The 21498-nt window shown below is 41.2% G+C and overlaps 1 protein-coding gene across 1 annotated transcript; it reads right to left on the bottom strand.

Moving 5' to 3' along the window:
* Window positions 1-17584: 17584 nt before the first annotated feature.
* On the bottom strand, window positions 17585-20016 carry LOC117808509. The gene is made up of 2 exons (XM_034678241.1): window positions 18248-20016; window positions 17585-18214 (listed from the first exon to the last, which is right to left on the bottom strand). Exons 1-2 carry the CDS (start codon window positions 19877-19879, stop codon window positions 17732-17734), a joined length of 2115 nt encoding a protein of 704 aa, XP_034534132.1. The 5' UTR covers window positions 19880-20016; the 3' UTR covers window positions 17585-17731.
* Between the last annotated feature and the right edge of the window lie 1482 nt (window positions 20017-21498).

Below are 21498 nucleotides of genomic sequence, written 5' to 3'. Positions count from 1 at the left end.
ACATCTCTGCAACAAGACAAACCAAGCTGTGTTGAGTCTGAAGCCAATACATTTATTACATCAGTTATATCTGTGAAGACCATCTTGGAGGAACACTTGAGACAGATAGATAGTGCTGCTGTTGGAGACGGTCTGATTACAGAAGAAGACATGGAGCTGCTTAATTCAAGATCCTCCCAGGATTCAGAGGAACTAGCAAGAGAGATTGTTGAGATCCTGACAAATAGCTCTCAACAGGATGTGGTTAGCACACTGAATCAACATGACAAATCAAAGACAGTGACACCAACCAGAAAATCATTCAGGAAGAGGATCGCCAGCAAAATCAAGGCTCTCTTTGTCAGAAAATACGCCAGACAGTCTATCCTGAGCGTGACGACCAAACTGAGTGACAAGGAAACCTCAAGTGAAAGAGAGACAGAAGAGGAATTATCAGTGGAGACTCTTCTTGACAGTGTTGATGAAGTCATGAACGACATGATCTCATACAAAGCTCTGGAAAACAGAAGTAGGTCACCAAAAATTTGCCTGTTTCAGAAACTTGCTAGCTACATTTCCAGCGGAGAGCATGATAGTGATGCTGAGTTGCTGAGTGAAGCCCTGGCCGATCATCTGATGCCTGAAGAAGACAATGAAGTAAAGTCTCAGGTGGAGATCCGGACAGAAGTAGATGGTTTCATGAAGAGGATGAGGAACTGGCTCAATCAGCAGGTACAAAAGTGTAAAGGAAAGAAGGGAAACATCAGTATGGCTGTGAAACAGATCTTTAAGGTTGTGAGCATTCAGCCAGAAGAAACAAGTGCTCTGGAAGAAGAGACGGACACTTTAACCGACATCACACCTAAGAATAAGGCAAGCCAAAGGTCCACATCTCAGTGTAAGGAGGAGGAGGTCCCGACAGTCACGCAGACCCCTGTAACTTCTCTTCAACAAGACGATACAAGCAGTGATGAGTCTGAAGCCGATGCAACTACTAAATCAGTTATATCTGTGAAGAGCATCTTGGAGGAACATTGGAGAGAGATAGCTGCTGTTGATGAAGACGGTGTGATTTCAAGGAAAGAAATGGAGCAGCTTCATTCAAGATCCGCCCAGGATTCAGATGAACTAGCAATAGAGATTGTTGAGATCCTGACAAATAGCTCTCAACAGGATGTGGTTAGCACACAGAATGAACAGGACAAATCAAAGACAGTGACACCAACCAAAAAATCACTCAGGAAGAGGATCGCCAGCAAAATCAAGGCTCTCTTTGTCAGAAAATACGCCAGAGAGTCTATCCTGAGCGTGATGACCAAACTGAGTGACAAGGAAACCTCAAGTCAAAGAGAGACAGAAGAGGAATTATCAGTGAAGATTTTTCTTGACAGTGTTGATGAACTCATGAACGACATGATCTCAAAGGTAGTTCTGGAAACCGGGAGCCGTTCAGAAGAGGATTGCCTGTTTGAGAAACTTGCAAGCTACATTTCTTGTGGAAAGCATGATAGTGATGCTGAGTTGCTGAGTGAAGCCCTGGCTGATCATCTGATGCCTGAAGAAGACAATGACGAAATGTCTCAGGTGGAGATCCGGACAGAAGTAGAGGGTTTCATGAAGAGGATGAGGAACTGGCTCAATCAGCAGGTACAAAAGTGCAAAGGAAAGAAGGGCAACATCAGTATGGCTGTTCAAGAGATCTCAAAGGTTGTGAGCATTCAGCCAGAAGAAACGAGTGCTCTGGAAGAAGAGACGGAGACTTTCATCGACATCACACCTAAGAGTGACAAAAGAGTGAAGAGCGTGACATTCGCCCCTGAGCATGCAGTACCCCAAAGATCCACACCTGACCATGCAGTACCCCAACAATCCACATCTCAGTGTGCAGTACCCCAACGATCCACACCTGAGTGTGCAGTACCCCAACCATCCACATGTCAGTGTGCAGTACCCCAAAGATCCACATCTGACCATGCAGTACCCCAACAATCCACACCTGAGCGTGCAGTACCCAAACGATTTACACCTCACACCCCCAAACTCCAAAACTGGGACCAACTGACCTGTGAAATCATCGTGTTGGAGCTGTCACGCACCATCCTGAAAGATCTCCCCATCGATCAGACCCACAGCGCCTACAAAGCCACCGTAGCCAAGTTGACCAACATGCTCTGGACAGAGGTAAGAGGCTCAGAAGTTGAAGTGGATTTAAGTTCAGTGAACTTGAAGAAGATCTGCAAGAAGGTTGCCAAGGAGCTGTCTAAGAAGGTAGGTGATTCGTTGCTCTGGAGGAGCCTGCTGTCACAGACTCAGTCATTGAACGAGGTAGTGGTGGAAACTCTGACTAAACAGCTTTTCCCAAAGAAGACCAGCGGCATCAAAAGGTTCTTCACACGTATATTCAAGCCCATCACTTCCCTCTTCAAACGTAACTAAAGAACCATCGGTATGGGTTTACTCCGAGAACTTCGGTTTCCTCCCACAGTAACATCAAATGTTTCAAAAAAATAAAAACAAAAACAAAAAAATAAAATTTCTTAACTTAATTTTTTCAGAGTGAAAACAAAATGTGTTTCAATATATATGTGTGTGTCACTTCTTCTAAATGAATCTCTGAGTTTTGGTTTTCCTCCCACAGTTTCATCAAATGTGAAAAAAAAAGTATAAAATGTTCTAATAAGAATAATAAGAATACTACTACTACTACTATTACTACTACTACTACTAATCATAATAATAATATTTTAGATAAAAATGCAAAAAAAAAAAATGCACCTCTTATTCAACATGTATTATCAAATATTTATATTTTTAAATCATTTCTGTGTATATATGTACATGGGAAATCAATATTAAGACTTATATAGGCAACTTAAAAATTCATTTATTCATTTTCATTTTATCTGTTTTAACATTTTTTTCACAAAATAAAATAAAGTAATTAATAAACAAAATATTTACATTAAAATAAATACATTTATTATATATGTGTGTCACTTCTTCTAAATGAATCTCTGAGTTTTTGGTTTTCCTCCCACAGTTTCATCACATTTAAAAAAAGGTTCTAAAAATAATACTAATAATAATATTAATACTACTACTACTACTATTACTACTACTATTACTACTATTAATAATAATAATAATAATAATAATAATAATAATAATAATAATAATGTCTTTAAAAAATATTTTAGATAAAAATGCAAAAAGAAATGCACCTCTTATTCCACATGTATTTTCAAAATATTTATATTTTTAAATCATTTCTGTATAGATATCAATATTAAGACTTACTTAAAATTTCATTTATTCATTTTCATTTTATCTGTTGTAACATTTTTTTTCAAAAAATAAATTAAAGTAGTAAATAAACAAAATATTTACATTCAAATAAATACATTTAAAACTTCAAATGAAAAATAAATTAATGAATACAAGAAGGAAGAAAGAAAATATGATTGATTTCATCCTTTTTTTTACCCAGGTCAAACAAAATGACTATTTGTATGGTTTCCCTCACAGCCAATCACTGAAGCCCTTCTTTGATTTCATGCCTCGTGTCATCGGTCCACTACCACAGCATTTTGTGGTGTGGTGTAGTCTAGCTCTCTGTAAATCAAGGATCAACAGTGTTTGAAGTACACTTCCAAGTAGTTCTTTATTGCACATTATTGCACATTAATTTAATAATTCTAATAACTTGAACACTTTCAACATCTATTTGTGTTTAAATCAGATGAGCAGAACAGCATGAAAATACATTATACATTTAATAATAATAATAATAAATTCACCTTTAATTCAAAATGATTCATCAATATCTTTTTTTAAACCACGTGTTTATATTTATATTTATATTATATATACATGTTTCCTGCACTCTATTTCAAATTGAATTTAAGACCCAAACAGGCTAAATATTAATGTCATTTTAGCTTAGGCAACTTAAACATTCATTTATTCATTTTTGTTGTATCTGTTGTAACATTGTTTCACAAAATATAACATGATAATTTACAAACAAAGATAAACTTTCAAATAAACACTTTTGAAAATATGAAGAAATATAAAGGAATAAACAGAAGAAGGAAGGAAATTTGATCCTAAGTTTGAAAGCTCTTTTTACTATTTAACAAGTTAGATAAGTAAATTTACAAATATTTACAAAACCAATGAGGCGGTGAAAATGTGCACAGACTTGTAGCCGAGGTATAAACAATGTACAGAACAGAACTGGGAAGGTGGGTAGAAAGATGTACTGCACATGTAAGAAGAGAAGGATGAACTGGATTGGGGAAATATTGAGCTTGAGTCCGTTTTGGTGATGTTATTGTTATTGGTTATAGAGTCTGACCACTGCAGGAAGAAAAGACCTGCAGTATCTCTCTGTGAGACAAGAAGTCTGTCACTGAACCAGCTACCCAGTGTTGCTATGGTCTCCTGGAGGAGGTGTAACGTGTTGACCATCAGAGAAGATAGCTTTGCTATCATCCTCCTGTCAGCCACCACCTCCACAGGGTCCAGTCTGCAGCCCAGGACAGAGCTGGCCTTCTTCACCAGTGTGTTCAGCTTCTTCCTGTCAGCAGCAGAGATGCTGCTTCCCCAGCAGACCACTCCAAAGAAGATGGCTGATGCCACCACAGAGTCAAAGAAGGACTTCAGAAGAGCCCCCTCCACACCAAAAGACCTGAGTCTCCTGAGCAGAAAGAGTCTGCTTTGTCCCTTCTTGTAGAGTGCGTTGCAGTTGTCTGACCAGTCCAGTTTGTTGTTCAGGTGAACACCCAGGTACGTGTGAGATTTCACAATCTCAATGTCCGTTCCCTGGATGTTCACTGGTGTGGGAGGAGGACATCAAAGCCTGGATGGCTTTAAACTTTTTAAATTTCAATGAAAAGAAAACAGAAGTGATGGTGTTTGGTCCCAGTGGCCCATGTGAACCCCCTCCTGTTGACTTGGGCCCTTTGGCCGATTATTTAAAGCCAACAGTTTCAAACTTGGGTTTTAAGATGGACAGTGATTTTAAATTGGATCGTCAAATTAGCTCTGTGGTGAAGTCCAGCTTATTTCAGCTTAGGCAGCTGGCAAAGGTGAAGCCTTCTCTTGCACAGCAGCACTTTGAGACAGTAATCCATGCCTTTATTACTTCTGGGCTGGATTACTGTAACGCACTTTATATTGGAGTCAGTCAGTCCTCCCTTGCACGTCTCCAGTTGGTGCAAAATGCAGCCGCTCGTCTCTTAACTGGAGTATGTAAGAGGGAGCACATTATAACGATCCTGGCCTCCCTCCACTGGCTCCCTGTGCACTTAAGAGTCCATTTTAAGATTCTGTTATTTGTTCTTAAATCTTTAAATGGTCTGGCCCCGCCTTACCTCTCTGAGCTCCTTCACCCCTACGCTCCTGCTCGGTGCCTCAGGTCAGCTGATCTGCTGCTCCTGGAGGATCCAAGGTCCAAACAGAAGCTCAGAGGGGAGAGAGCTTTTTCTGTTGCTGCTCCAAAATTATGGAATGAGCTTCCCCTCCACATTAGACTCCTCACTGTCCATTTTTAAAACTCATCTTAAAACCCATTTTTATTCCTTGGCTTTCAACCCAGCATGAGACTCTGCTCCTGTTTTAGTGTTTTATGGTTTGTTTTTATTTATTGTTGTATTGTTTCTATTGTTTTATTATCCTGTGTTTTACTTGTTTTTATGCCTGCGTTGTTTGTCTATTTATGTACAGCACTAAAAGTTCCAGCTGTGGTCGTTTTAAAGTGCTTTATAAATAAAGTTGAGTTGAGGGAGCTTGTGTCTTCTGAAATCCACCACCAGCTCTTTGGTCTTTCCTGCGTTGATGTTATGTTGTCTTTGCACTGTTCTCAAATAAATAAAGGCATTCAATGATTTGCAAAACATCCAAATCTGTTTCTTTATCTTTAAACATTTGAAACAGCATGAAGTTTTTTTTAGGAACTTGGGTTATTTATTTGATAAATATGTCACTTAAAAGCATGCAAGATATGAAAATGTGAACCTGTGTGGAGGAAAAGCAGCAAATCTCCATAACTGAGGAACATTTTGTGACATTTTGTTGAATTGCATGAAGATATTTACCTGTAATAGAGTTGTTTTGATTGGTTGGCACGGTAACAGGGAATTTTGAGGGTGGGGAACTCGCTGTGACTATGATGTCATAAAGAACATATGACATCATAGTCACATGAAGATCAAAGGACAGCACCCTGAGCCAGCTACTTAAACCAGGTTCAGAAACTGCAAGAGTTCACCCAGCAGGACTTAGAGCTGACCGTATTTACGTCACCAGCGTTTTTCAAGTTGAAATTAATCGCCAACAAAGAAAGATAGAAATGAACACACCAAGAGAACAAGAAAGGATGGACCAACAGTCAAATCTGGTCACTATTAACACACTTCGCCCAGTTGTCTGCATGTTCCTGGACCGCATCACGTCAGGAACATGGGAAACAGTGCAGACGGGGCGTTTAGACGAGGAGACAAAGACTATCCTCACAGATATGTTTGTGGATATCCTGGAGATTGTTGCTAAATCTCTCCTGGAGTTATTAAGGAACAGGCTAACAGAGGAAGAGAGAGGAGCCCAGAAGAGCCCTGAAGTATCAGAGGAGGAAGTGTACAAGCGTCTGGGTAACCTGGGTGAGATTGTCACACAGACTGTGGCGGAGGTGCAAGGCGTAGGTAACATCCGTTACTCGGGCACACAGGAGATGACGGAGCTTCTAGTCGCAGGAGTCACAGAGAGAGTCAACTCCAAACTCTCGCAAAGCCGCAACGGAGAAGACGTCGAGGAGCACAAGACTTCTCCGGGGATGGCAAGGAAGATGGCTTTACATTTCAAGAAGATCTTGAGGAAATGTGCGACAAAAATGTCAAAGATGCTTTCAAGAAAGAAGGCTGAGCAAGAGGGGTTGTCCACACAAGAGCAGGAGGAGGAGGAGGAGGAGGAGCATGAAGGAGAGGTTAGATCTGTTCAAACAGAGGAGGAGGAGGAGGTCATGTCAGTCACACAGACCCCTGGAACATCTCTGCAACAAGACAAACCAAGCAGTGTTGAGTCTGAAGCCAATACATTTATTACATCAGTTATATCTGTGAAGACCATCTTGGAGGAACACTTGAGACAGATAGATATTGCTGCTGTTGGAGACGGTCTGATTACAGAAGAAGACATGGAGCTGCTTAATTCAAGATCCTCCCAGGATTCAGAGGAACTAGCAAGAGAGATTGTTGAGATCCTGACAAATAGCTCTCAACAGGATGTGGTTAGCACACTGAATCAACAGGACAAATCAAAGACAGTGACACCAACCAAAAAATCACTCAGGAAGAGGATCGCCGGAAAAATCAAGGCTCTCTTTGTCAGAAAATACGCCAGAGAGTCTATCCTGAGCGTGACGACCAAACTGAGTGACAAGGAAACCTCAAGTGAAAGAGAGACAGAAGAGGAATTATCAGTGGAGACTCTTCTTGACAGTGTTGATGAAGTCATGAACGACATGATCTCATACAAAGTTCTGGAAAACGGAAGCAGTTCACCAAAAATTTGCCTGTTTCAGAAACTTGCCAGCTACATTTCCAGCGGAGAGCATGATAGTGATGCTGAGTTGCTGAGTGAAGACCTGGCTGATCATCTGATGCCTGAAGAAGACAATGAAGTAAAGTCTCAGGTGGAGATCCGGACAGAAGTAGATGGTTTCATGAAGAGGATGAGGAACTGGCTCAATCAGCAGGTACAAAAGTGTAAAGGAAAGAAGGGCAACATCAGTATGGCTGTGAAACAGATCTTTAAGGTTGTGAGCATTCAGCCAGAAGAAACAAGTGCTCTGGAAGAAGAGACGGACACTTTAACCGACATCACACCTAAGAATAAGGCAAGCCAAAGGTCCACATCTCAGTGTAAGGAGGAGGAGGTCCCGACAGTCACACAGACCCCTGTAACTTCTCTTCAACAAGACGATACAAGCAGTGATGAGTCTGAAGCCGATGCAATTACTAAATCAGTTATATCTGTGAAGAGCATCTTGGAGGAACATTGGAGAGAGATAGCTGCTGTTGATGAAGACGGTGTGATTTCAAGGAAAGAAATGGAGCAGCTTCATTCAAGATCCGCCCAGGATTCAGATGAACTAGCAATAGAGATTGTTGAGATCCTGACAAATAGCTCTCAACAGGATGTGGTTAGCACACAGAATGAACAGGACAAATCAAAGACAGTGACACCAACCAAAAAATCACTCAGGAAGAGGATCGCCAGCAAAATCAAGGCTCTCTTTGTCAGAAAATACGCCAGAGAGTCTATCCTGAGCGTGATGACCAAACTGAGTGACAAGGAAACCTCAAGTCAAAGAGAGACAGAAGAGAAACCATCAGTGAAGATTTTTCTTGACAGTGTTGATGAACTCATGAACGACATGATCTCAAAGGTAGTTCTGGAAACCGGGAGCCGTTCAGAAGAGGATTGCCTGTTTGAGAAGATTGCAAGCTACATTTCTTGTGGAAAGCATGATAGTGATGCTGAGTTGCTGAGTGAAGCCCTGGCTGATCATCTGATGCCTGAAGAAGACAATGACGAAATGTCTCAGGTGGAGATCCGGACAGAAGTAGAGGGATTCATGAAGAGGATGAGGAACTGGCTCAATCAGCAGGTACAAAAGTGCAAAGGAAAGAAGGGCAACATCAGTATGGCTGTTCAAGAGATCTCAAAGGTTGTGAGCATTCAGCCAGAAGAAACGAGTGCTCTGGAAGAAGAGACGGAGATGGAGACCTACATCAAACCTAAGAGTGACGAAAGAGTGAAGAGCTCGACATTCGCCCCTGAGCATGCAGTACCCCAACGATCCACACCTGACCATGCAGTACCCCAACAATCCACATCTCAGTGTGCAGTACCCCAACGATCCACACCTGAGTGTGCAGTACTCCAACCATCCACATGTCAGTGTGCAGTACCCCAAAGATCCACATCTGACCATGCAGTACCCCAACAATCAACACCTGAGCGTGCAGTACCCAAACGATTTACACCTCACACCCCCAAACTCCAAAACTGGGACCAACTGACCTGTGAAATCATCGTGTTGGAGCTGTCACGCACCATCCTGAAAGATCTCCCCATCGATAAGACCCACAGCGCCTACAAAGCCACCGTAGCCAAGTTGACCAACATGCTCTGGACAGAGGTAAGAGGCTCAGAAGTTGAAGTGGATTTAAGTTCAGTGAACTTGAAGAAGATCTGCAAGAAGGTTGCCAAGAAGCTGTCTAACAAGGTAGGTGATGCGTTGCTCTGGAGGAGCCTGCTGTCACAGACTCAGTCATTGAACGAGGTAGTGGTGGAAACTCTGACTAAACAGCTTTTCCCAAAGAAGACCAGCGGCATCAAAAGGTTCTTCACACGTATATTCAAGCCCATCACTTCCCTCTTCAAACGTAACTAAAGAACCATCGGTATGGGTTTACTCCGAGAACTTCGGTTTCCTCCCACAGTAACATCAAATGTTTAAAAAAAAATAAAAACAAAAACAAAAAAATAAAATTTCTAAACTTAATTTTTTCAGAGTACAAAATGTGTTTCAATATATATATGTGTGTCACTTCTTCTAAATGAATCTCTGAGTTTTTGGTTTTCCTCCCACAGTTTCATCAAATTTTAAAAAAAAGTATAAAATGTTCTAATAATAAGAATAAGAATAATAATACTACTACTACTACTACTAATATTACTATTACTACTACTACTAATAATAATAATAATGTCTTTAAAAAATATTTTAGATAAAAATGCAAAAAAAAAATGCACCTCTTATTCAACATGTATTATCAAAATATTTATATTTTTAAATCATTTCTGTGTATATATGTACATGGGAAATCAATATTAAGACTTATATAGGCAACTTAAAAATTCATTTATTCATTTTCATTTTATCTGTTTTAACATTTTTTTCACAAAATAAAATAAAGTAATTAATAAACAAAATATTTACATTAAAATAAATACATTTATTATATATGTGTGTCACTTCTTCTAAATGAATCTCTGAGTTTTTGGTTTTCCTCCCACAGTTTCATCACATTTAAAAAAAAAGTATAAAAGGTTCTAAAAATAATAATAATACTAATAATAATATTAATACTACTAATACTACTATTAATACTACTACTACTACTACTACTACTACTAATAATAATAATAATAATAATGTCTTTAAAAAATATTTTAGATACATTTCATCCCAAAAAATGCACCTCTTATTCAAAATGTATTATCAAAATATTTATATTTTTAAATCATTTCTGTATAGATATCAATATTAAGACTTACTTAAAATTTCATTTATTCATTTTCATTTTATCTGTTGTAACATTTTTTTCACAAAATAAAATAAAGTAGTAAATAAACAAAATATTTACATTCAAATAAATACATTTAAAACTTCAAATGAAAAATAAATTAATGAATACAAGAAGGAAGAAAGAAAATATGATTGATTTCATCCTTTTTTTTACCCAGGTCAAACAAAATGACTATTTGTATGGTTTCCCTCACAGCCAATCACTGAAGCCCTTCTTTGATTTCATGCCTCGTGTCATCGGTCCACTCCCACAGCATTTTGTGGTGTGGTGTAGTCTAGCTCTCTGTAAATCAAGGATCAACAGTGTTTGAAGTACACTTCCAAGTAGTTCTTTATTGCACATTAATTTAAAAATTAACACTTTCAATATCTATTTGTGTTTAAATCAGATGAGCAGAACAGCATGAAAATACATTTATACATTTAATAATAATAATAATAATAAATTCACCTTTAATTCAAAATGATTCATCAATATCTTTTTTTAAACCACGTGTTTATATTTATATTTATATTATATATACATGTTTCCTGCACTCTATTTAAAATTGAATTTAAGACCCAAACAGGCTAAATATTAATGTCAGTTTAGCTTAGGCAACTTAAACATTCATTTATTCATTTTTGTTGTATCTGCTGTAACATTGTTTCACAAAATATAACATGATAATTTACAAACAAAGATATACTTTCAAATAAACACTTTTGAAAATATGAATAAATATAAAGGAATAAACAGAAGGAGGAAGGAAATTTGATCCTAAGTTTGAAAGCTCTTTTTACTATTTAACAAGTTAGATAAGTAAATTTACAAATATTTCCAAAACCAATGAGGCGGTGAAAATGTGCACAGACTTGTAGCCGAGGTATAAACAATGTACAGAACAGAACTGGGAAGGTGGGTAGAAAGATGTACTGCACATGTAAGAAGAGAAGGATGAACTGGATTGGGGAAATATTGAGCTTGAGTCCGTTTTGGTGATGTTATTGTTATTGCTTATAGAGTCTGACCACTGCAGGAAGAAAAGACCTGCGGTATCTCTCTGTGAGACAAGAAGTCTGTCACTGAACCAGCTACCCAGTGTTGCTATGGTCTCCTGGAGGAGGTGTAACGTGTTGACCATCAGAGAAGATAGCTTTGCTATCATCCTCCTGTCAGCCACCACCTCCACAGGGTCCAGTCTGCAGCCCAGGACAGAGCTGGCCTTCTTCACCAGTGTGTTCAGCTTCTTCCTGTCAGCAGCAGAGATGCTGCTTCCCCAGCAGACCACTCCAAAGAAGATGGCTGATGCCACCACAGAGTCAAAGAGGGACTTCAGAAGAGCCCCCTCCACACCAAAAGACCTGAGTCTCCTGAGCAGAAAGAGTCTGCTTTGTCCCTTCTTGTAGAGTGCGTTGCAGTTGTCTGACCAGTCCAGTTTATTGTTCAGATGAACACCCAGGTACTTGTGAGATTTCACAATCTCAATGTCCGTTCCCTGGATGTTCACTGGTGTGGGAGGAGGACATCAAAGCCTGGATGGCTTTAAACTTTTTAAATTTCAATGAAAAGAAAACAGAAGTGATGGTGTTTGGTCCCAGTGGTCCATGTGAACCCCCTCCTGTTGACTTGGGCCCTTTTGCAGATTATTTAAAGCCAACAGTCTCAAACTTGGGTTTTAAGATGGACAGTGATTTTAAATTGGATCGTCAAACACCCAGGTACTTGTAAGATTTCACAATCTCAATGTCGGTTCCCTGGATGTTCACTGGTGTGGGAGGAGGGAGCTTGCGTCTCCTGAAATCCACCACCAGCTCTTGGGTCTTTCCTGCATTGAGCTGGAGGTGGTTCCTCTGGCACCAGACTGCAAAATCCTGCATCAGTACTCCCTGTCGTCCCCATTGGTGATTAGGCCAACAATGGCGGAGTCGTCAGAGAACTTTTGCAGGTGAGGGTGCAGTGTAGAGGGGTGAACAGGAACGGAGCCAGAACACATAAAGCACACCTGCTGCAGGTAGAGACCAAGCTAACACTGAGCCCCTCAGATAAGAACTCAGCCTGTCACAGGAAGTCATCACGCCATCTTTAAAGACGCACAGCACAGGGGGAAACATGGATTCTTAATGTCCGCCACTAAAGTTTCCTTCTCATCATCGTCTCATTAACAAAATCAAAACGTATGATCTCTAGCTTATTAGTACTGAAAGGGTATTTGAGTATCTATAAATAACAACGTTGTCATGGTCACTTGTCCCGCCTGCTGTCCTCGCTCTTCACCTGTTCTCCGTGCGTGTTTTGAAAAGTGCCGATCAAGTGAGGACTTTATGTTCCAAGGAAGTGAAGTCGATGATGAAACCGATGACGTACAGGGGCTGAGGTTAAGGTGATTGGTCAAATATGCTGGAAAGTTGTGGTGATTGTATAAAATTGCAAGGCCGCACAGAAATCTTACTGATTGGTTGAATTTGCATTGATAGTTGCGATCGCGAAATCGCAACTTCCTGGAGGAACTGAGATATTAGCAATCTATTTTACTGAATATATATAAATAATACTGAATCCCCCCTCCATTTTTCATTACCTGCACACATGTGCTAACAAGGAGCTTAGGAGGGAGGCATGCTAGTTGTAGGCTGTCTTAATAAACACAAAGGTCGGTTTTACTCCCCACGTCTGCAGATTTGAAGATCTAGTGGATGATTTTTATTTATCATGGATAAGTGCTAGCGCTAGTTAGCATAGCTACATAGCGTAGCTGTAGCTGTGTACCAAGACACACGTCGACATACTGACAAATAAAACAACAAGAAACACTAAATCTGTGACCAATCCTTCAGAAAGGTCCTGCTGCCTTTCAGGCAGAGGTCGGTTTTACTCCACACGTCTGCAGATTTGAAGATCTAGTGGAGGATTTTTATTTGTCATGGATAAGTGCTAGCACTAATTAGCATAGCCACATAGCTACATCTTCATAGCTGTAGCTGTGTACCAAGACACACAAGAAACACTAAATATGTGACTAATCCTTCAGAAAGGTCCCGCTGCCTTTCTAGTAGAGGTCGGTTTTACTCCCCACGTCTGCAGATATGAAGATCTAGTGGATGATTTTTATTTATCATGGATAAGTGCTAGCGCTAGTTAGCATAGCCACATAGCTATATGTTCGTAGCTGTGTACCAAGACACACGTCGACATACTGATAAATAAAACAACAAGAAACACTAAATCTGTGACCAATCCTTCAGGAAGGTCCTGCTACAGGCGCCTCTCCGTCAGGATCAGATTCTGGATCAGATGAAGTAATGTGATCTCTGAGCAGCCGTGTATATTCAGCCAACATGTAAACATTAGATCAACGTGCTGGAGAGCCGAGGCCACACCCACTTCCTGAGGGGGCGTGGTCAGAGAGAAAACAGAGTGTTCTGAGGAGGGCTGAAGAAGAGGGTTTTTCAGACAGACCAAAATCTGATTTCAAAGTGTTTTTTTGAGCATAAACTTTAAAGACATGTTTTGGGGACCTCTTAGACCAATATATATTGATGAAAAAAGCGTGATATGTCACCTTTAATGATGGTGTTATGAGTCTTTTTGGTTCATTACAGATTCAATCTAATTAAAGCTGGGGTTGGTAATCAGATTTAGATCCACTTTTTGTCATACTGGTTAAAATGATCTTTATGTCCTGACGGTAATCAATACATGATGTGTTCCTAAAAAAGAGTGAAAAAAAGCTGCTATCTACAGCCGGAGTAAACCTGGGAAAACACCAACCAATCACCGTTTTTTGGGTGCCAAAATTTTAAACCATTCAAATCCCGTCCTGCTGTTCTGCCCTCCTCCTGCAGAGCGTACATTTCCCCGGCGTGTACTCTGAGTCCCCGTCTCCTGCCTCTGCTTCCCCTGATTCTACTGACTGCCCCTCTCGCTCCACCTCGGGCCTGTCCCCTCTGACCTGATGAGGGGCTTTGCTCAGGACTGTAGTCCGGATCAGAGTCTAAAAAGCTCTCACCAACAAGCAGAAGAATTAATGACATTCAGTAAGTCCTACAGAAAATGTAGATGTACTGTAGCGTCCGTCCGGACGCTGTAGTGATGACGAGCCGATTGGTGAACACGTTGATCTTTAATAACCGGTCACTGTCGGCCGTTACCACGCCAACCAACAAAGCAATAAATCAATGTTTGAATGAATGAAGAACTTCTCCTCTTGTCTCTCCTCTCTCCCACTCACACACTCTACACCTCTCCTGATGCCTTCACTGACTGTCAGGAATTAAGAGCATCTACACTGAACAGGTTTAACAAACAGTAGAGTTGTTACAGTATTATATATGTGTTATAACTTTTCTCCTGATATCGTGTCACCAGGACAACTGGATAATGCTAGCATGACAGTTGTGAGTGCTAACAGCAGCCATGTTTGTTTGTGTTTTTAACTTTCACTATGAGAATGTTTTGGTGAGGACCGGTTTTGAATCAGTCACCATCATGTGGTCGAGAATCAGCAGCGCTCGTGCATGTGAGTGGGGGGGGGGGGGGGGCGCGGCGTTTTGGAGGAGGTCCGAGGGGAAGGGGGAGTCCTGAGGAAATGCTACATTCAAATTCATGCTAGTTTTCTGAGATTACCAACCCCAGCTTTAATCTACAAGTTTGAAATTAGTTTGATCACTTTTATGAAATGAAAAATCAGATAAAATCAGATATATTACGCTTAACCCTTTAAGATCTAGACCATTTTTGTGGGCGCCAGACTCTCCTGTATTTATCTTGTTTTTCTAACCTATTGAAGCACTCAGCATCAAGTGACATACATCATTTTATTCAGGAGAACCTTATCTTTCACTGTGCTGCATTTAAAGTACCAGTTTTACTTTACTTTTGTTTGATAATGGATGAAAATACTTAAGTTTTTAAAAAAATCGTCTGGAAATTTAGGTCATTTCTTACTGTGTCATCACGGTCACCACGCAGCCACTGAATATGTAAATGAGACCAATGTGTTGTTGATAGGATCAGCGGTTCAAAAGTTATTAAACATTTAAGAAGACGAGCTATTTGTTGCTGCCGGCGGCCATCTTGGTCTTTGAGGGTTAAGATATTGTTTAAAAATCATTGTTTTGTGATAAAAATGTAAAACCATTGAAACAAAATTTTCTAAAATATGTTCAAAACCATCTTAAAATCCTATCCTCATAATCCATTAAATTACTATTTAATTGGTTAAAAATCATTTTAGGAGAATGAATATTCTCAGAAAAATCTCTAAAAATAAAAAGTAAAAATGAATTTTAAAAACTTAGGAAGTACAGTGGGGCAAAAAAGTATTTAGTCAGCCACTGATTTTGCAAGTTCTCCCACTTAGAAAGATGAGAGAGGTCTGTAATTTTCATCAGAGGTACACTTCAACTATGAGAGACAAAATGAGAAAAAAAAATCCAGGAAATCAGATTGTAGGATTTTTAAAGAATTTATTTGTAAATTATGGTGGAAAATAAGTATTTGGTCACCCACAAACAAACAAGATTTCTGTCTCTCACAGACCTGTAACTTCTTCTTTAAGAAGCTCTTCTGTCCTCCACTCGTTACCTGTATTAATGGCTCCTGTTTGAACTGGTTATCTGTATAAAGACACCTGTCCACAGCCTCAAACAGTCAGACTCCAAACTCAACCATGGCCAAGACCAAAGAGCTGTCCAAGGACACCAGGAAGAAAATTGTGGACCTGCACCAGGCTGGGAAGAGTGAATCTACAATAGGCAAACAGGTTGGTGTGAATAAATCAACTGTGGGAGCAATTGTAAGAAAATGAAAGACATACGAGACCATTGATAATCTCCCTGGATCTGGGACCCCACGCAAGATCTCATCCCGTGGAGTCAAAATTATCATGAGAACGGTGATCTAAAAATCCCAGAACTACACGGAGGGACCTGATGAATGACCTGCAGAGAGCTGGGACCAAAGTAACAAAGGCTACCATCAGTAACACACTACGCTGAGAGGGACTCAAATCCTGCAGCACCAGGCGTGTCCCCCTGCTTAAGCCAGTTCATGTCCAGGCCCGTCTGAAGTTTGCCAGAGAGCATATGGATGATCCAGAAGAGGATTGGGAGAATATCATGTGGTCAGATGAAACCAAAATAGAACTTTTTGGTAAAAACTCAACTCGTGGTGTTTTGAGGAAGAAGAATGCTGAGTTGCATCCCAAGAACACCAGACCTACTGTGAAGCATGGGGGGGGGGAAACCTCATGCTTTGGGGCTGTTTTTCTGCAAAGGGGACAGGACGACTGATCCGTGTTAAGGGAAGAATGAACGGGGCCATGTATCGTGAGATTTTAAGCCAAAACCTCCTTCCATCAGTGAGAGCATTGAAGATGGAACGTGGCTGGGTCTTCCAGCATGACAATGATCCCAAACACACCGCTCGGGCAACGAAGGAGTGGCTCCGCAAAAAAGCATTTCAAGGTCCTGGAGTGGCCTAGCCAGTCTCCAGACCTCAACCCCATAGAAAATTTGTGGAGGGAGTTGAAAGTCCATGTTGCCCAGCGACAGCCCCAAAACATCCCTGCTCTTGAGGAGATCTGCATGGAGGAATGGGCCAAAATACCAGCTACAGTGTGTGCAAACCTGGTGAAGACTTACAGGAAATGTTTGACCTCTGTCATTGCCAACAAAGGTTATGTTACAAAGTATTGAGTTGAACTTTTGTTATTGACCAAATACTTATTTTCCACCATAATTTACAAATACATTCTTTAAAAATCCTACAATGTGATTTCCTGGATTTTTTTTTTTCCCATTGTCTCTCATAGTTGAAGTGTACCTCTGATGAAAATGACAGACCTCTCTCATCTTTCTAAGTGGGAGAACTTGCAAAATCAGTGGCTGACTAAATACTGTTTTGCCCCACTGTATGTGTGTTTGATGTTTCACTATATGGACTTAAAAAAGTTTTGATGAAACAATATATTTGTTTCAGGATAATCTGAACCCTGACTTTGACCCAATTCTGTAGAATAGCATTATTCTGCTGCACAGAAATGTTATTAAAAATGTTAAATTTGACTTTTAAAAGTGTGCAGGAACTCAGTTTATATATTTATAGAAAATAAGTGACTTTTAAAAAATATGGAAGGACTTTAGGCGGCTTTAATAATAAAAAAGGTTAATTTATTAAGAGAGAAAAATATATTTTTTAAATACCTTGTGTTTTTAAATTCTGGGAAATTTCAGATGACACAATTTTTGTAATTTTTTTTGTTATTTTATTTAATTTTTTTTAAATTTGATGTTGCTTTGGGAGGAAACCGAAGTACTCGGAGTAAACCCAACCACCCAGGAGGACATGCGGGCTCACATGTACTCCTGGGTGACTCTGTAGGGGGCGATGGGGACTTAGCTGCGTGTGAAGAGGGAAGTGAAAGGCTTGAACATACGGCTAAAGAACCCTTTGATACCTTTGGACTTCTTGGGTAAAAGCTGCTTCTTCAGAGTCTCGACGACAAACCCATTGACTGATGGACTCTGCAGGAGCACGCTCCTCCAAATATGCGCCTCACCTACGTTGCTGCAAAGGTCTTTGTGCACCGCCTTGCAGATCTTCTTCATGTTCTTTATGCTTAGATCCACGTCAATGTGTCGGCCTCTTAGATCCTCCCAGAGCATGTCTGTCAACGGGGCGACGAGGGCTTTGTAGGCGCTGTGGGACGGATCGATGGGGAGGTTCTTGAATATCCTGCGGAGCAGCTCCAACACGATGATCTCGCAGGTCAGTCTGTCCCACTGGTAGATTGTGGGGGATCTGCGACTCCCAGTTTCAGCAGCCGGGCTGACCTTTGAAGCTAATGCTGCTTGACAGTCACATTTGATATACCAGCTTTCTTCAAGCTCCTCAGGTGACAGGGATCGGCTGTCTTCAAGCTCCTCAGGTGATGGGGATCGGCTGTCTTCTTCAAGCTCCTCAGGTGACGGGCATGGGCTTTCTTCATGCTCCAGCGTGAAGCTCTGGTCTTCTTCATGCTCAGGTATGAGGCAGGTCGAAGCCTCCATCTCTTCTTCTTGGGGAGTCGCATCTTCCAGCTGAGAGAGTACAGCCTGGTTAATCTGGCTCAGAGCAATGCTCACTATGTCCTCCTCCTCCGTCTTCTTCTTCTTGCATTTCTGTATTTGCTGATTCAGCCAGGACCACATCCTACTCATCCAACCGTCCACTTCAGACCGGATCTCCACCACAGACTTGTGTCTTACGGCTCCGTCAGGAATCAGGTGATCGATGAGCACATCGCTCAGCTTGTCTGCGGCTCTTTCCTGCTTGCCGCTGGAGATGTTGCTGGCGAGTCTTTCGTAGAGGCAAACCTCTTCTGGAGCACTTTCTTGATCCGGATCGGCCTCTGGGATCATGTCTGCTACGACCTCATCTACAACTTCAATCAGCTCCTCCGTTGATGACATTTCCTCCTCTTTTGACGCAGGGCTGGTAGACTTGCTCCTCAGTTTAGCCTTGATCTTCAGGATGGACTCTCGAGCAAATTTGTGGACAAAGAAGGCCTTAATTCTGTTGGAGAGCTTCCTCCCGGTCGCTCTCTTCCTTGCAGTTATCACTAACTCTCTCTCAGGTGTGCCAGGACGATCCTGTTGGCAGTCATTCATTATCATCTCAACGATCTCAAACGATAACGACTCTGTGTCCTTGGAGGATCTTGAAAGAAGCAGATCTTCATCTTTCTCTGAGATGTAACTCTTAATGTCAGATTCAGAAACCTTGCTGCTGATTTTCTGTAAGATGTCCTGGACTTCTTTGACAGGCAACATAAATCTGCTGTTTTTCTCTTCTTCTTGCAGAGAAGTGACGGGGGTCTGAGGGATTTCCACGTCCTCCTCCTCCTGCTCCTGCTGCTCAGCCCGAGACGTTGCTGCAGCCTCCTCAATCTGCTCTGATGTTGACTTCTCTTTCTTTGTCTTCTTCTTCGCACATTTCTTGAAGATCTTCTTGAAATGATTCGCTAACTTCTTGAGGAGACCCGGGGAAGTCTTGGGTTCCTCGACGTCTTCTCCGCTTGTGTTCTCAGACAGTTTGGAGTTCACTGTCTCTGTAACCGCCGTCACCATGAGCTCCGTCATCTTCTTGGAGCCGGTGTACTTGATGTATTTGACACCCTTCGCCTTCGCCACAGTCTGCGTAATAAGTTTGCCCATGTTACCCAGACACTGGTGCACGTCCTCCTCGGATACAACAAGGCTCTTCTGTGACGTCTCAGATCCAGAACAGGAGCTGGATGATCTTGATGATCTTGAGGATAAAGTCTCTTTTGTTAATTTAGACTCAAACATCTCAGAGAGACATTTAGCCAGAATCTCTATCACCTCCACACACATCTCTGTTAGCATAGCGGTGGTTTCTGTGTCTACGGCCCCCGTCTCCAGTTTGTGCCACTTCACCGCCGTCAGCTGGTTCAGGAACATGCGGATGATCGGGCAGAGTGTGTCTTTAACGACCAGCATGGTGCTTTGTTCCATCTTCTGTGATTCTCTGGTGTTGTTCATTGTTCTGTTTGTTCGTGTTTTCTTCGTTCTCCTTGAAAAAATGCTCCTGAAGTGAATCGCTCTCCTCAAAGTAAAGCTCTCCTCAATGTGATGCAGCAGGTAAACTCTGTGGGGGTCTGTGAGGGTCTGTGAGGGTCAGAGAGATAAGCTCAGCAGGTTTGCCATTGATCTTTTCTTGTGACTGTGATGTCATAGTCCATGTGTGACATCACAGTCACGAGAAGTCTTGCGTAACGTCACAGATCTGGTGGGCGATTTGCCCCGCCCCCAAAATTCTGTGCTCACAAAAAAGACAAGATAAGATAAGATATCCCATAATCGTCCAACATACAGGGACCATAGACTGTATAAAATATGGACGTAGTATCCGTGACGTCATCCATCTGTTCCTGAGAGCTGTTTTGAAGCAAATCGACGGCGGCAGCCATATTGGAAATGCGGAACTCAACCAGGCAGAGTGTGACGTAGTGTGAGTCTCTTAGCCAATGGCTGTGTGTTCCCGACCAGGAGTCACGTCAGTCATGTCCTTATTTGGGCAAAACTCGTAATCCTAATATCTTCTGAACCGTCACGTTAGAAAAAAATTCACTCCCCGTACAGTGTGTGCCATTAGAGAGATTAGCTTCATAGGGCCAAGCCGTTTTTTGAACCAGGCTGTAAACATGTTTATTAATGCTGCAAAGATCGTCTTTTTCCCATTCATATCTATGTGGTTTCCGGTGTTTCTGCAGCCAGCCTCAAGCGGATTTTCGATGTATTGCAGTTTATAGCACTTCCGCATTGGCTTCATCGTTTGAGACCGGAGTTTGCCGCTTGGTAACATCACAGATCTGGTGGGCGATTTGCCCCGCCCCCAAAATTCTGTGCTCACAAAAAAGACAAGATAAGATAAGATATCCCATAATCGTCCAACATACAGGAACCATAGACTGTATAAAATATGGACGTAGTATCCGTGACGTCATCCATCTGTTCCTGAGAGCTGTTTTGAAGCAAATCGACGGCGGCAGCCATATTGGTAATGCGGAACTCAACCAGGCAGAGTGTGACGTAGTGTGAGCCTCTTAGCCAATGGCTGTGTGTTCCCGACCAGGAGTCACGTCAGTCATGTCCTTATTTGGGCAAAACTCGTAATCCTAATATCTTCTGAACCGTCACGTTAGAAAAAAATTCACTCCCCGTACAGTGTGTGCCATTAGAGAGATTAGCTTCATAGGGCCAAGACGTTTTTTGAACCAGGCTGTAAACATGTTTTTTAATGCTGCAAAGATCGTCTTTTTCCCATTCATATCTATGTAGTTTCCGGTGTTTCTGCAGCCAGCCTCAAGAGGATTCTCGATGTATTGCAGTTTATAGCACTTCCGCATTGGCTTCATCGTTTGAGATCGGAGTTTGCCGCTTGACAGGAACATGTAAATGTCACAGCAGCAAAGTACACAGTGCAAAAGAGTATAAAGCAAACAAGAGCCTATAAAATATAAATTATTAAAAAGTTATTAGCAATTAAAAATTAAAGAGATAAAGATAAACATATTTTACAACACACACACACACACACACACACACACACACATATATATATATATATATATATATATATATACAGCTCTGGAAAAAAT

The sequence above is a fragment of the Notolabrus celidotus genome, unplaced genomic scaffold (genome assembly GCF_009762535.1).
Source record: "Notolabrus celidotus isolate fNotCel1 unplaced genomic scaffold, fNotCel1.pri scaffold_114A_arrow_ctg1, whole genome shotgun sequence".
Taxonomy (NCBI): Eukaryota; Metazoa; Chordata; class Actinopteri; order Labriformes; family Labridae; genus Notolabrus; species Notolabrus celidotus.
Note: the sequence above shows the minus strand (reverse complement) of the source record. Positions and strands in the feature narration are given on the sequence as shown.